Genomic DNA, 14,686 nt, shown 5'->3' with positions numbered 1-14,686 from the left:
AACTACTTATTTTATTATATATATTATATATATATATATATATATATATATATATACCTTAGGTGTGCAAACATACACTCGAAAAATGAAATAAGAGACGCCTTATTAATACAAAAATTTCCATACTAGACAACAAAATCGTGGACTGTATTCGGTGTTTCCGAAACTTGTATGAAGCTAGGAACAGTTCGTTTACACAGAGAAACCTTAAATGTAATGTAACATAATGTAATGCCAACTCAATATATGATTCATCACGTTGCAGTAGAACAGATGTGCGTGTTTTTGAAACCTACTGATGTTGCCTCTTACAGTCCCTGGTCTACAGTGAAAGAGGCGCTGTTCATAATCCATAACAATGACTTGAAAACTATTGTTATATAAGCGCAGTGTGTTTTTATATGCCAGTGTTACTATAATGGGAAGTGGATTGCGCAAACCCAAGGCACTACATTTTACGTCTCATTTTTCAATTCTTCATTAAACTTTCAAAACCCAAGCCATACTCTCACTTTGCAACATTCACAGACTATACGCTTTTGTATTTTATAATTTGATCTTCGTGTGCAGCTGGCAACAGAACTTGGGGAATACCGCTAAAAAAGCGTGAAAAGAAAAATTTAGGCCCTTAACATACGATCAGTCAAAGTTTCAGTTTTACCAGACAAACTTTAACACGTGGCATGTCAGTTTAGTGATAAATGTCTCAAGCGTAGCATTTGTCAATATGTCAATGTTAACATTCAGTCTTTACGTTAAATAACTTATGAATCTTTATTTTATTCAGATTTGTTTACAAGACACGAAGTATTTCATAAAGCCGGTGAGTTACTGTGGCATTATATATTATATCAATCAGTACCAAAACACAGAAATTAATAAACAAAAACTATATCCAGAGCGCTTTCGAAAGGTGGGCCTTTCTTCTTCAGGAGCAAACTGGAAATGTACAAAAACATAATACTTATAATAATAATAATAAAAAAGTGGCCATAATTAGAAAATTCGGTATAGAAAAATACGAGTCAAAGTTGTGATATTACAATGAAATGTTAAGTTCTGGATTTTCTAACTAGATCAGGTGCTCTATACACATAAACGGACACGAGACCAGTTAGACAATACGGAACTTAACATGACACGTCATTACATCACATCTTTGATTAGTTCCTCGTATGGTTATTTTCTAACTTGGCCTACTTTTTTCACGTACTATGTTTTTCACTTATAACATTTACTTTTCACTCTAGTGTAAACGTAATCAAAATTTGACAATTCCGCGTCTATCTTCATACGCATATTTCAGTTTTTGACTGGAGTTAAAAGCGTTTAATTAATAAGAATATATTAAAGTCCTTGATCCTGAACATAAAACTTAAACAGTTCTCTGCTTCCAATAAGGAGATATCTAACATAAACATCAGTTTCAGTGTACGATGTCTGGAAGAGCTGACGGAGAGTTGAAAAAAAAAGGCAAGGTGCGATGGGATCATGGAAAATTTTTCATAAAATTAATAACTTGTGCATATTTGACTCTTTTTCTGGATCCGAAACGAAGAATGAGTTCTTTATGTGTTGACAATTCTGAAATATTTTTAATGGTTCACACTGTACTCTATAATTAGAGGTTATTAACATATTAGGAATTCTAATCACTGCTGTTGGTTTAAATAAAGAGCCCACGGTGCTATTTTGTATATATTATTATTATTTCTTATGGCTTATGATACTGTATTTTCTACATTGGCTGATGTATTATACGAGCTAAAATGTGACCCTGCATCTACAAAGACTTAATTATAGTCCCAATACGCAAAAGTATCAGTTGCTGTCATTGGTGTTTAGTGTATTCTGAGGGAGATTTCTCCCTGAAAATGAGGGACAAACTGACATGTGAAACGACCCAGCTGGACTTCTAAAATTTATAGTCCATGTCGTACGGGGTAGGCTTCCGCAGAAGACCTTTGAGCCAGACATATGAAACGCTGGTCTGTTCTAACTGAGAGGGTCAGTAACCCCACTTCATCTCTCAAATAAGACACGTTGTGCATATACATCAGAGGGCGTGATAACGCACGAGGTCAGCGAGTGCTGACGCCACGTTTTCTAAGGCTAAATCAATGTCACGGTGAAAATGGTCATATTGCCAAACGCTTTTAGTGACATAAATATCAACTGAACAAAATTCTATAAATTAAAAGTAGTCACTAATATATAATGACAATTACTTTACGAAACAAAGAAAACACTAAGCATTGAAATCTTCACTGTCTCCTTTACCAGCTACAATACTGTCTAACATAAAATAAGAGAAACATTGCACTGATATCTACTAATCTAATACACCTACATCTTTAAATGGTAGGTAAGTATTTACAATACTAACATCTAAAACAACGTGATACAAAACAACGTACATCAACTAGTTCCAGAGTACAGAATGTCTCCCATTACCTTAAAAAAATCACATGTCACGATCTTTAAAAGCTTGTCGAGCAACGTTAATTATAAGTAAACAAGAACCTTAAATACAATCTAAACACACTATAATAAAGCGCGTAAAATTATGCGTTGGCAAATACCACCCGTAATTCAGTACTTCTAAAGAAGAAAATACATGCACGTACTTGCGAAAAAAGGAAAATCATCCAAACCGAGGATGTGCTGTTCAGATAAGCTCTCTTTTTTATAGATTAACATAACTGGTTTATAAGTAGTTTAAATTACTATTCGTTCCTCTTCGTTATTAACATCTTTCTACAGTTGTCTTTTGCGCTGTTTACTTACTGTTGTTGCACTGTCGTTATTTTATGTTAAAATTAACATCTGGTGTGAATCAAAGTTATGCGCCAAATTCCAATGTTCGTAATTTCTAGTTGTTGTATATTGTATAGTTATATGGTGAATGTTCAAAAACAAACAACATTCTATTTTTGTAGGCCAAGTATGTCAGATAACAAACGCGCACGAAAAAGTGACTAATTAGACATCTTTTCTCAACACTGTTCCTATGTATTTACAGCTAAACTATAAATCAATCAGTATAGCTGATTAAATATACGTTTCTACTTATAAAGATTGGACTCCATTCTTTCATCAGTTGGGTACCATCGCTGTTAAAAATGCTTCTAAGCAATAACTTTCCCATATCAACTAAAAACCGTTGTTTATGAAGATAAAGCAATAACTTTCCCATATCAACTAAAAACCGTTGTTCATGAAGATAAAGCAATAACTTTCCCATATCAACTAAAAATCGTTGTTTGTGAAGATAGAACAATAACTTTCCCATATCAAATAAAAATGGTAAAAGAGTAACCCAAAAGTTGGTAGTGGGTGGTGATGAGGTTGTCACTTCTAAATTAGGGGCGGCTAGCGTAGATAGTATTCGAGTAGCTTGCGCGAACTTTCAAAACAAATAAACTTCTGAATCAGAATAATTAAACAAATGAGAAATAGGAGGCCTGCCATTATCATGCTACGGGATAGTAACTTTCATTTTAATGCCGAAATGCAATGATAGAGGCATTAAGTGAAAAAAAAAAAAGTAAACTACTCCAGCTGCTCCACCTTCATTACAGCAGATTGTCCAAAATCAGTCACTTGTTGTAGCAATTTTGCGATGTTACACGACATCTATCGTGAAAACAGTGTAATGCATGATGGAGGGATATTGATGTATTAACACGATTATTATTTGATGTTATTTGCCTGTATTTAACATATGTGAAAATAAATACAGTTGCTTTCTGAACACCTTCCAATATTAAAAATATAAGGGGTGATAATTTATCCCACTAGAAGCACCTGAAGATAAGATTATCACAATATTACATAGCCAAGCTATAGATTCAAGTACAACACTGGCACCGCAATGATCACGTTTTTAAATTACTAAGATGACAAAGGATGTTTATCTTTATGTGCATATGCTTCTGTTTAGCCATATATATGATGCATAATTACATCTTCTGTAAATAAGAAGCGGTTATGTGGCACACAGACGGATAATCAACAATCATGGTTGATCAACCATCTGTATATTAAAATCCTAACTGTCTTGCATGTAAAACCATTAGGATTCGGTACTAATAACCGATTTGTTTAACACTGTCCTTCAGTGGATTTACACTAAAGTTAATATATTTAATGTAATTCCAGTTAGAAAAAATATTAAATGTTTTTCACTTAAATTGCAATGTTAAAATGTTGTAATTTCATTGTTTCCTATTGAAATTTAAAGCACAAGTCTGCTCTTTACACATATTTCATAAAAGATAATTGTCACATAAGTACTGAAGAATACACACCATACGATACAATCAAATTAATCTTACAATGGAGAAAAAAAAATAAATGGTCATTTAAACTACATTTTTTGGTTAGGTTCCTGGTGTTTTAGCACGTATCATTTGTTTCTTTTATTAACCCGTGTACTCAACACACATACTATTAGTTGTAATCAACTTGTTTGGCGCTGCTTTCATATCTCGAGACTGTTGCTCCTGGTTACAAGCTGTGTACACGGATTCATACACTTGCTTTTATTTACTTTGACACAAAGTACGAGCTAAAATTTTTGCTTCTGCTTAACTTATTTGATCTGAATACAGATGTAAAATATTCCTTGACATGTATACAAAGTCGCTTTTAGAGTTTATTTATACGCCTACCGTTACACGTACTTTACAGTTGGTTATTTAACGTTGTTTGTATGTGCTTTGCTCCTAGTTATTCCGTTTCATCAGATGTTGCTTAAAACTAAATCTTAATTAACCAGATTTCTCATAAAATAAGATATTATATTTATCATGTTTATATAATGCAATATAAGAATAAGAAACTAATATTTTATTACCAGAATACGTTTGAGGCTATATTAAAAAGTGACTACTCTACACACACACACACACACACACACACACACATATATATATATATATATATATATATAATGTGTGAATACCATTGGCAACTGAAGATCTGCACCCCCACGTGAGGACGTAAAATCCCCTAAATAGCTTTACCTTACCCTCCCAAAGAAGCTTAAACCAGGAGAACACAAGCTGCTTCCCAGCCACATTGGTGACAAACGAAAAAAACAAAACAATAATACAAATTGCGTATAAAATACCTTGCACATAAGAACTGGAACATTGTGGTTAACAGACGCGCGGTTTGCTATTGTCCAGTAGGCGACAAGGATTTTCCAACAAAGAATATAGAACTTTTCGTCGGAATTTATGAATGCTGAAGGTTTCTCTTATAACCGATAACTTAAAATTTTACGAAACAACATAGCAAGTGTGAACTCTTAATTATAGCGCCCATAGAATGTATTAACGACAATTATACGAAATGAAAATCCTCTACTGTAGGTCTGGCATAACCTGGTGGTTAGGGCGGCCGACTTGCAATCTACGAGTCACCGAACATTCTCTCCCCTTTCAGCCGTTATAATGTGATCGTCAATTCTACTATTTGATGGTAAGAGAATAGTCCAAGAGTTGATTAACTGACTTCTCTCTAGTTTATCACTACTAAATTAAGGACGGCTAACACAGATAGTCCTCGAGTAGCTTTGTGCGAAATTCAAAACAAAACAAACTCCTTTATAACTAGGAGGCCAAGAAAATACAATACGACCACATAAGGATAAAGCAAGTTTAAAAGTCAATGAGTGAAAGTAGAACATGTAATGATATGTAACTCGCACTACATTTATCATATCCAGTGCTGACGCTCACCAGGTCGGCTGGAATACGACAGACATAAGTGGTGGTCTGGACGCTATTTATATCATCAATGTTCGTGAAAGAAAGACTGTCATGATATGAACCAGAACAAACAGATGAACTGTAATCATTATGAACTCTACTTAAACCATCTTCAAGTCAGATATTTGTAGAAAGAATTATTTGTTTAAATTTTGATACTGATTATTTATTTATTTTTTTAGACACGTCTAAATCGAAAATAGCGTTTTTTAGACACCAATGACAACAAATCCAGAGTTCATGCTATGCTCTTCTCTGACATACAAATAGCCTGATTGAGAACGATGGATTTCTGCTCATTTGGTTGCCTACAATGTGGTCTTGGAAGACGTGGACTACGTGCCTCATTGTCCTTCGTAGATGATGTTTAACAGAAACTTAGAGGTAGCACATGTACACAGAGATACGAAATATCAATGACCTTCTATAATCTCAACTGAAGTTGGTGTTAACTACACGAGTTACATTGTAAAGGAGTTAACAGTAGTTATAATGACTGAACTTTACGAAACATCAAATGAACAGCTAAGTGACATTATGTACGATATATGCGTGTTACCAATTTACCGAAAACGTCAGTTTATAGGTTAACACTGCATATCAAATTAAAAGTTGGTCCCAAATAAAATCATAAAAAATTCGACTTTAGGAAATATTTCATGTACGTTTTGTATAATTATATGATTATAAACGAAAATAAACCAATAATACAAAAACAGAACTGTTCAATAACAATCAAATCGCAACTAGTAAACTCAAGTCTTTCACTAAGTTTCAACAGACCAAACAAAACAAAACTTTTTTAAAGTGAAGATTCAATAAAGAATCCAGTCTTTAAAAATAGTTGAGGGAAACGGCTGTAGAAGTGCTTTAGGCTAAATGGAGTAGCTCAGTTACTGGTTCAAATTCCTTACAGACATAATTATAATACCCTCCAGGCAACAACAAACTAACGAACAAGGAGACGAGAAGACAAAATAAAAACTTTCCGCTTGACTGAGTACACTCTCCAAGCGTTCGAAGGCAAAAACTGTCAAGCGGTTGCTAGTGCCGCAGGCATTTCCCTTCTTCAGAGTACGGTATACAATAACCTGAAAGGGCGTCTTTCTGCTGGGTGAGATTTGGCCATCTTCGGCCCAGAACGAGTGGGAACACAGACCGACTTTCAACGTAAGGAATGCACTTCTTGCTCAGTCCAACTGCAGTGCCCAACTGTTTCTAAATATATTTTAATATTCAAACATACTTGCGAATATATATACATATATATATATATATATCAGTTCAATAGAAAATGTCACGAGAGCTGAGCAAACAAAAGCACACGTTTTGCACATTTTTTTTTATAATATGATAGTTAAGATAAATATATGTATTTCTATTAATTTGAATTCCATTCAAAGCGGCATCCCTTACTTATTTGTTGAATTAGATCCGCTTCCCGCTAAGGCACACCTACATAAAACGAATTAATGTTTAAAAGATGATTTAAATTATATATTCACGTGGCCGATTTTAGCGCTCAAGGTCTCTTATAGTTATACACGTGTAAAGGATTTTATATTAACATATCAATGTGAAATGGTCTGAAAATCAATTATAAAACAAGCGATTTAAACCAACTAAAGTGAAACGGATACTTGTTTAGCAGTAGATATGAATGTAATGTAGTTGTTACTGCATATAGTCACAAACTATCTAAGCCATTGGTCAAAACCAGATATATCATATCTACAGCGTAACATGTTTACTTAGAAACACGAGAAAATTATAATGGCACTAAAAATTCACACCATTTAAAGGACGGTTGCGCTGATTCTTCATAAAAATCAGTTACACAAGACAAGCCTAACGGAGTTACGACCGACGGAATAAATAATTGGTAAACTTATCAACTACGATGGTAACTTTTTAAAGAAGTAATGAGAAACTTGTGTAATACTGTCAATAAATAAACCCGGCATCATCATGATTATTTATATTTCTTTCGCGGACAAATAAGAACTATATACAAACAAGGATTCCAAAATCACAATAGAAAATATAAGACAGCTGCTGAATTATCCCCCCCCCCATTCTACAAGAAAACAAATAAATATTAACAGTTGCAAAATAAGAGACTCGTTAACTCGAGTACTTTCGAAAGGTGAACTTGTTTCTTCAAAAGTTACATGCTTCCCGAAAGTTTTTGGTTTATCGGGTTTCTTATTTTGTGATTTATAAAAATCTTTATTCTACACAATTTCTTTAATATAGTGAATGTATATATGCTTACAAAATGTTACGTACTGTGTTTCTAATGGTAAAAATCTTGTGGCGTGTATGTTCCGGTTCTTTTTCGCTGATGTAACACTTGAAACTGGTGAACATACAAATGTATGCATAATAAGTGCATTTCTTTCACTGTGACGTTTTTTTATCATTACAAAATAATAGTAATATCACGCTACAGACCCCCGGAACGTCACCAACTTTACAACTTTTTAATGCGGTGTAAGAGCGGAAAGTTTACCGATTTAAACGCTAAAATACGGGGTTCGATTCCCCGCGGTGGACACAGTAGATAGTCCAATGTGGCTTTGTTCTACAACAAAACAAACTTATTGCAAAGATATTTTAATAAGTAAGTGCAACTATGTTAATAGTATTCTCAGCAAATGAGAATTTGTATAATAATAATAAAAAAGTAAAAAAGGATCAAGTTCGTTGCCAAGGAATCATGCTTCAATGATAAGTGGTTCACACAACTAAATGTCAAAAAATGCCCCTTCCGTCTCACTTGTATGAACTTTATTTAAAGTAAATTACCAAGAAGTAAGTACTGCGATGGGTTAGTTGTTGCACTTTTTCACAGTTTAATTCCGGTCTATAATACACAGACACGCACACACACACACACACACAAACCTAGCAACAACTTGCGTGTTCGGCCAGTCAGGCTACGGCCTGACCACATTTTCATAGCTTGTACAGCTACAACTTATGTATTAAACTTGCTTCTTTTAATTCAATACATTTCGTTGTGTGTGCAGTATTTCCAATTAAAACGGCCCAAGATTCAATCTCCTAGCATTAAGTCTTCTAACAATTTCTGGGGGGCATGCCCACAGCCCCCTACTCCCCAGAAATGGCAATGGCTTGACTTCTCCAAAATTACTTCCTACGGTAGTGCTTGTACGTATTATATGGTATGATAACAAGATCCCACCGAGGCACTGTAAAAGTCACGCACACCAGATTACTGCATTTTCTCCACGTAGTTAAACTGTTCTTGGTGTATGGAATAAAAGCTCAAACGAAATAAATCTAACATGATAGTATGTCTACTCGCATAGATGTATAACTACATAATCAATACTCTGTATACATCACCTGACTTAAAAAAAGTAACTTACACCATCATCAAAGTCTGCAAAAAATAGCCTTTTAACCGCTCAAACCGAATAACAAATTTTTGTAGCAGACTTTTAAATTATCACAAATAAACACATTTTTCTCATATTCCTTCACATTTCTATAAATAATAGTTATTGAAATTGTACAGTGTGAACTGAATTACAATGATGTAATTTTGCTGTGCTAAATTTTCCTATCACAGTGATAATACACAGACTATCTCATTTTATACAAAGCGCAATAGATGTACAATATAGGTTGTGCAAATAATGTCTTTGTATGTGCTAGATTAACAGAAGTTACCGTAATGAACAAAGCGGAGAGTTATATACTTGGACCTTGTTGCTCAGGTGGTAGAGCAAGTTTATAGGTCCATTACCATTGCATTACCAAGGTGTGTCTGCACATTTCACTTCTCTTTCTTCACAGCTGACCTATCATGAAACTGGTTGTATTAACTTGACCAGTAATAAGATAGCTGGGCTGATTAATTCTCTCCTGATTGACTGTAGAGAGTAAAATTGCTTAAAACATCAATTATCCCTGACAAAATACGTGCACATTAGTACCATGCATACAAAGCTGTATGGTACTACATTGAGAATATGATTCTTAATTTGAATTGTCTACATCACACCGTTTTCTATGAATCATAATTACTAGAGTAATGTTTAACCCCAAACATTAATCAAAATTATGTGAAAATACACACACAAAAAAGGTTAAACAAGGAGTGTACATGCCACATGGTTTAAGCAGGAAACTGTGAAACTGGAAACTTCTAACAGATTACCAAACTTGATAGATGAAGCCCTAGAGCATAGCAGACAGTTAAGAGGCTTCATTGTAGAATCCTGTCATTACCTTTGTCTACAGATAAATGTCATAGAATACCAAGACTGAAATCTACAACACCAGCAAAACTCTTACAACTTACTGTTTCATATGATGTGAATAATAAAGAAGAAAAAAAAAATCACACAAGAACTAAGTCCTTCTTTACATTTTTTCTGCCCATCAAAAAGTAAATTATTCAAGTGACTTACTATATTTTGTTCAAAGATAAATTGTTTTAAATAGTACTAATGCTTTAATGTTTTATTCTGATTTCCTAAGCCCTTATATTTTCTTCATTATTTTTTAATCTTAGTTATTACAATGTTTTCTGATCATTCAAGGATTTTTTTTTTGAAAGCCTACCATCTTTTACTTTAATATAAAAATTCTTGTTTGCCAAATCTTTCCTAAAACTCATTCAAGTCAACATCACACATTAGGATCACCAATTAACCTTCTAAACATCTTATTAATAGCACAGTATAAACAACACCTTTCACTTTAAGAAACTCATCCAAAAATTATTTGAAAAACTCCAGGCTACATTTATCAGTACAAATCACTGTTTAGTAAAAGTTTAATGAAACCTGTAAGGAGTCAAAAATTGCTAAGTAATCCTACAGTTACAACTGACTGTTTTCTCTTATTATTGCTGACGTAACTTTGTTCAAATGTTTTGCAACTTTACCATCCAGAATCAGGTTATCCAAACCTCTGTTTCAGCACTTTATTTCAAAAACTTTCATTATGGAAAAAGTAACAAATTTAGCTGCTCTTTGAACTATATACTAATTAAATAAAAATGTAATTGTGATTGAATTTCTCTACATTTTTTAAACATATCTAAAATATTCCTATATTAGGAGAGTGAAATGAAAACAGTACTTTACACGGTCTTATTATGCAATCTGCTTATCTCACAACAAATTTCTTAAATTGTTCAAAGAGTGAACAAAGCTGTGGAAAAATCCATTTTCCCAAAATATTTCTTAGACTAAACCATACAGTGTGGAGTGACAAGGTTCAAGTTATTTTTGTAATTGGTTGAGGAATGTCCAAATAGTGTAATATTTGCCTGTTGCAGTATATTTTTTATGTTCTTATACAATAAGGCTATTTTGAAATTTTAATTTATTCTATGAAAAAATCTTGTTTATTTCCAAATAAAGAAACGCTATTAATATACAAAAAGTATTTATGTTTCTAAACTAAGAATAGCTTTTTATCCTCCATCCAAATTTTCTGTATTAGAAATTTTACAATTAACTGAAACAACATATAGAAGACAAACCTGCTTCAATTCCATGTGCAGCAAGAAGAAGAATAAACCATATCCACTGTTGACCTTTTCCACAATAAAAAAATCTTGTTCTGTCAAAATATTTACACTTTTTATATGATCCTGATGAGCTGTATATAAGCAATTGCTTTGATATTCTTAATCCTTTCCAAGGAAATAGTGCTGAAATTATTGGCAAAACAGTTTTGTAGACATATATAACAAGATACAGGTTTCTAACCTGGAACTTTTCCAATACTAAAAGATACCAGTTCCAGAGAATCACAGACAAAAAGCACAAAAGACTTGTGAGCATATGTAAAAAACTGTATTTTCTATGGGTAACACTCATCCGACTATGGAAAAATAAGCTGAGGGGAGCAAAACTATGTTTAAAATTTCCATTAAAATAAAAACTATTGGAGTTTTTTGACATTTTATCTTCAGACGAAGTATATAGTTCTACTGCACAAGGAAGTGTAGCCTCTACAGGTGTATTTGAAAGTAGTATATGCTGGCATTTCAGTTCAAGCTTTGAGCTATCAATTTGTTCTAAATCTTGAACAAGTGGAGATACACAAGAAGTATCTTCAGTGAAGTTGTTTAAAGAAATATCTGAATGATTTAAATTCTTAAAACATTTTTTTGGCCTCGACAGGACTGCATCATTTGGTTCTAGATATGTTCCCAACTTTTTGGTCACTTTGAAAGTTATGTTGTTTTTTTGTTTCTCACTCTTTTGGACGGTTTTACAATAATCAAATGTGACATTTTCACGTACTGGTGAAAAACTAAATGTCGAACTGCAGCAAAAAGTAAACATGGACGAATTTTCTTCAGGCTGGTCAGAGTATGACATAAAAGGTGCATTACCTAAATTGGTACGATTTCTTTGTGAAAATACAGCTCTACCCTCGTAGTCGTACTGCATCTTTTTGTTGTTATCCTATCAGGAAAAATTTAAAACCATTAACAATGTCATGACTTTTACCAAACACACTTTTGGACGCTGTATTAATGTCTAAAGCTCAAACGCAGTAATCTTTCAAAAATAAGACATTATGAAGCGTTAAATAACTATGTATTCAGACACCATAGCATTGTTTTTAGAATCTTACTCTTTAGCCTGAGTGGAAACCACATTTAACTCACAGCTCACGGCTTCGGTCAAACTCATCATACTACTGGCATGGACTCGTTGGTATAAGATTTTTCTTATGCTTCTCATGGCTCAAAGAACATAACTTACAAGTAATAATCAGCACCGAAAGAGTATTCATACACAAGTCACAATACTATGCTTAATGAAACTTTCTATGTTACACATAAAACTTTATAAAAACTAGGACAGAAGGCACAAAAACGGACGGAACTACCACAGCAGCGTGTCAGCGTTTCGAAAGCTTGCATGCGCTCATACCTACGTCACGTGGTACAAGTTTTATTGGATAGGCCGTCAACCTGGTCAACCTGTGCCATGGATAGCTTATGTATCCTGCTTTGCAAAGCGTGAGTATGAACAAATTTTCTTCAGAGTAGAACCAGTTTATGTTGCTGGCCTTGCAAGTATAACCAGGAGTGTACATTGTGACTAGGTTATTCTTTACGTGATAAAAAAAAGGTATTTCATATAAAATACTTGCCAACACAAGTAAGACAAAATATATATTTTTTGTTTGGGAATATTTTAAATTATCATTAAACATATTCATTGCGATAATTAATATTTCAGGCATCATATCGAGCGTAATTATGAAATCACTAAGATTTGTAAAATAATGATAAATAGATACGGAACTTCACCATATAAAACGCTTGTACTAATATTATGGATAGTACAACGTATTGGTAATAGAAACATTTTTAAAATGTTGCTTAAAAAAGTGCCCGAAGATATAAACAGGAAATTCCACAGAGAATTCCACAATAGCTAAGGAAAAAATTATAAAACGAACAATGGATAGGCTCTTTAATTTCACAAGTCTTAAAAGCTCCGAAATACTATATATATATATATATTTATGAATGCACATTTGTGACATAAAAGAGGAGCGATATTATAATAGATGTTCTTTAACTGGTAGTTAGAATAGAACATTCAACAAATCAAACACACCTAAAAACATTAAATGACTATTACTTTAAACTCAAACAGAAACCACTGACGCGGAAGACACGTGTGGTATTAATAATACATGGTTTCGGGAGTTAAAATATAAGTTTGGCTAGATGAAGACGTGGCTTTACTTTGGCAATATGGTTGAGCATTATCGCCCGATTATTTTGTTTTGTAGTCGTTTATTAAAGTTCTGGCCTTCAGCACGGCCAGAAAGAAAATGTCAATACAAATTGGCAGAAATGTTCAATTCGTAAACATTAGAAATATTAAGCTCAAAACCAAATGTTTACAACTAAAACACTTCTCTCACAGACTGAAGTATCTTATTTCTGTTTAGATTTAACCCCGCCATGTGTACTTGTTCGAGAGGAGTCTACATTGTTACAGCTTTAGTGCTTACGCGAAACATAACTGTCAATGATATTAAAACGATATCACAAGTTAATATGAATGCTTAAGAACTTGTAATCTAGAGAGAGAGAAACGTTTTGTTGTGGACGAAAAGGATGCTGTTGTTTTTTTTAAAATAATATTTACAGTTTTCATTATTATCCCTCTTTTAAGAGAAGACAGCCCCTCGAAATGTATTCAAATAGGGTTAAAGTTATGTAAGCTTACAGTTAGTATAAAATATATGCGATCCCCTGTGTGGCCAAACTCGATTTTTTCATATCAGATTTTCGCAGTATTTAACTTGAATATACTTACAGCTACTTTACTTTACATTTTTATAGTTTTTATTATTTTTATTATCATTAAATCAGTGTTGCACATTGTACACAATAGAACCACTATTTTGTTTAAAGTTATTGGCCTGCCATCTATTGATAGGAATTAAAACTTTCTTGAACCTCACAGAAACAAATACTATATTAACAATGCTTGGAGACCTGATGATGACAAAACCTTGTCGAAACGTTGTACATTTCCTCTTATGTTAAACTTATATTAAAGTGGGCTCCTCGTCATCGAATTTGAAATACTATATTAAGCCATTGCCTACCCACTTTTTAAAAAAGACGATCTTACACCTATACTTTTAATGACTAGAAGGATACTTTTAAATAAAACTTTTAATAGTGCATGCCGTAAACATTGTACGTGCGCAAATGCTATGTAGAAGCTCAATTTCATTAATTGCAAGTTACAGCGCAAGATTGTTTTTGTTTGATTAAAAATTCGATTTTTATCAACGCGTTTTCGGAGGGTGCTATTGGAGAAGCGATGCCACATTGCACGAAGGATTGTTTGCGTATGTAAATACAGTAATTTACTCGT

The 14,686-nt window shown here is 33.3% G+C and overlaps 1 protein-coding gene across 2 annotated transcripts in view; it reads right to left on the bottom strand.

Annotated features, from left to right (window-relative positions):
- The window catches only part of LOC106468067 (protein sidekick-like), a 110,911-nt gene extending 98,242 nt beyond the window's left edge, over positions 1-12,669 (bottom strand). For both annotated transcript variants that reach the window (XM_022396372.1, XM_022396373.1), the window contains exon 1: positions 11,302-12,669. In XM_022396372.1, the coding sequence (XP_022252080.1) occupies positions 11,302-12,220 (919 nt within the window). In that variant the 5' untranslated portion in view covers positions 12,221-12,669. The remainder of the gene's footprint in view (positions 1-11,301) is intronic.
- Positions 12,670-14,686: the final 2,017 nt, after the last annotated feature.

Source organism: Limulus polyphemus, unplaced genomic scaffold (assembly GCF_000517525.1).
Source record: "Limulus polyphemus unplaced genomic scaffold, Limulus_polyphemus-2.1.2 Scaffold2855, whole genome shotgun sequence".
Lineage (NCBI taxonomy): Eukaryota > Metazoa > Arthropoda > Merostomata > Xiphosura > Limulidae > Limulus > Limulus polyphemus.
The sequence above is the reverse complement of the archived record's forward strand: the minus strand, read 5'-3'. Positions and strand labels throughout refer to the sequence as shown.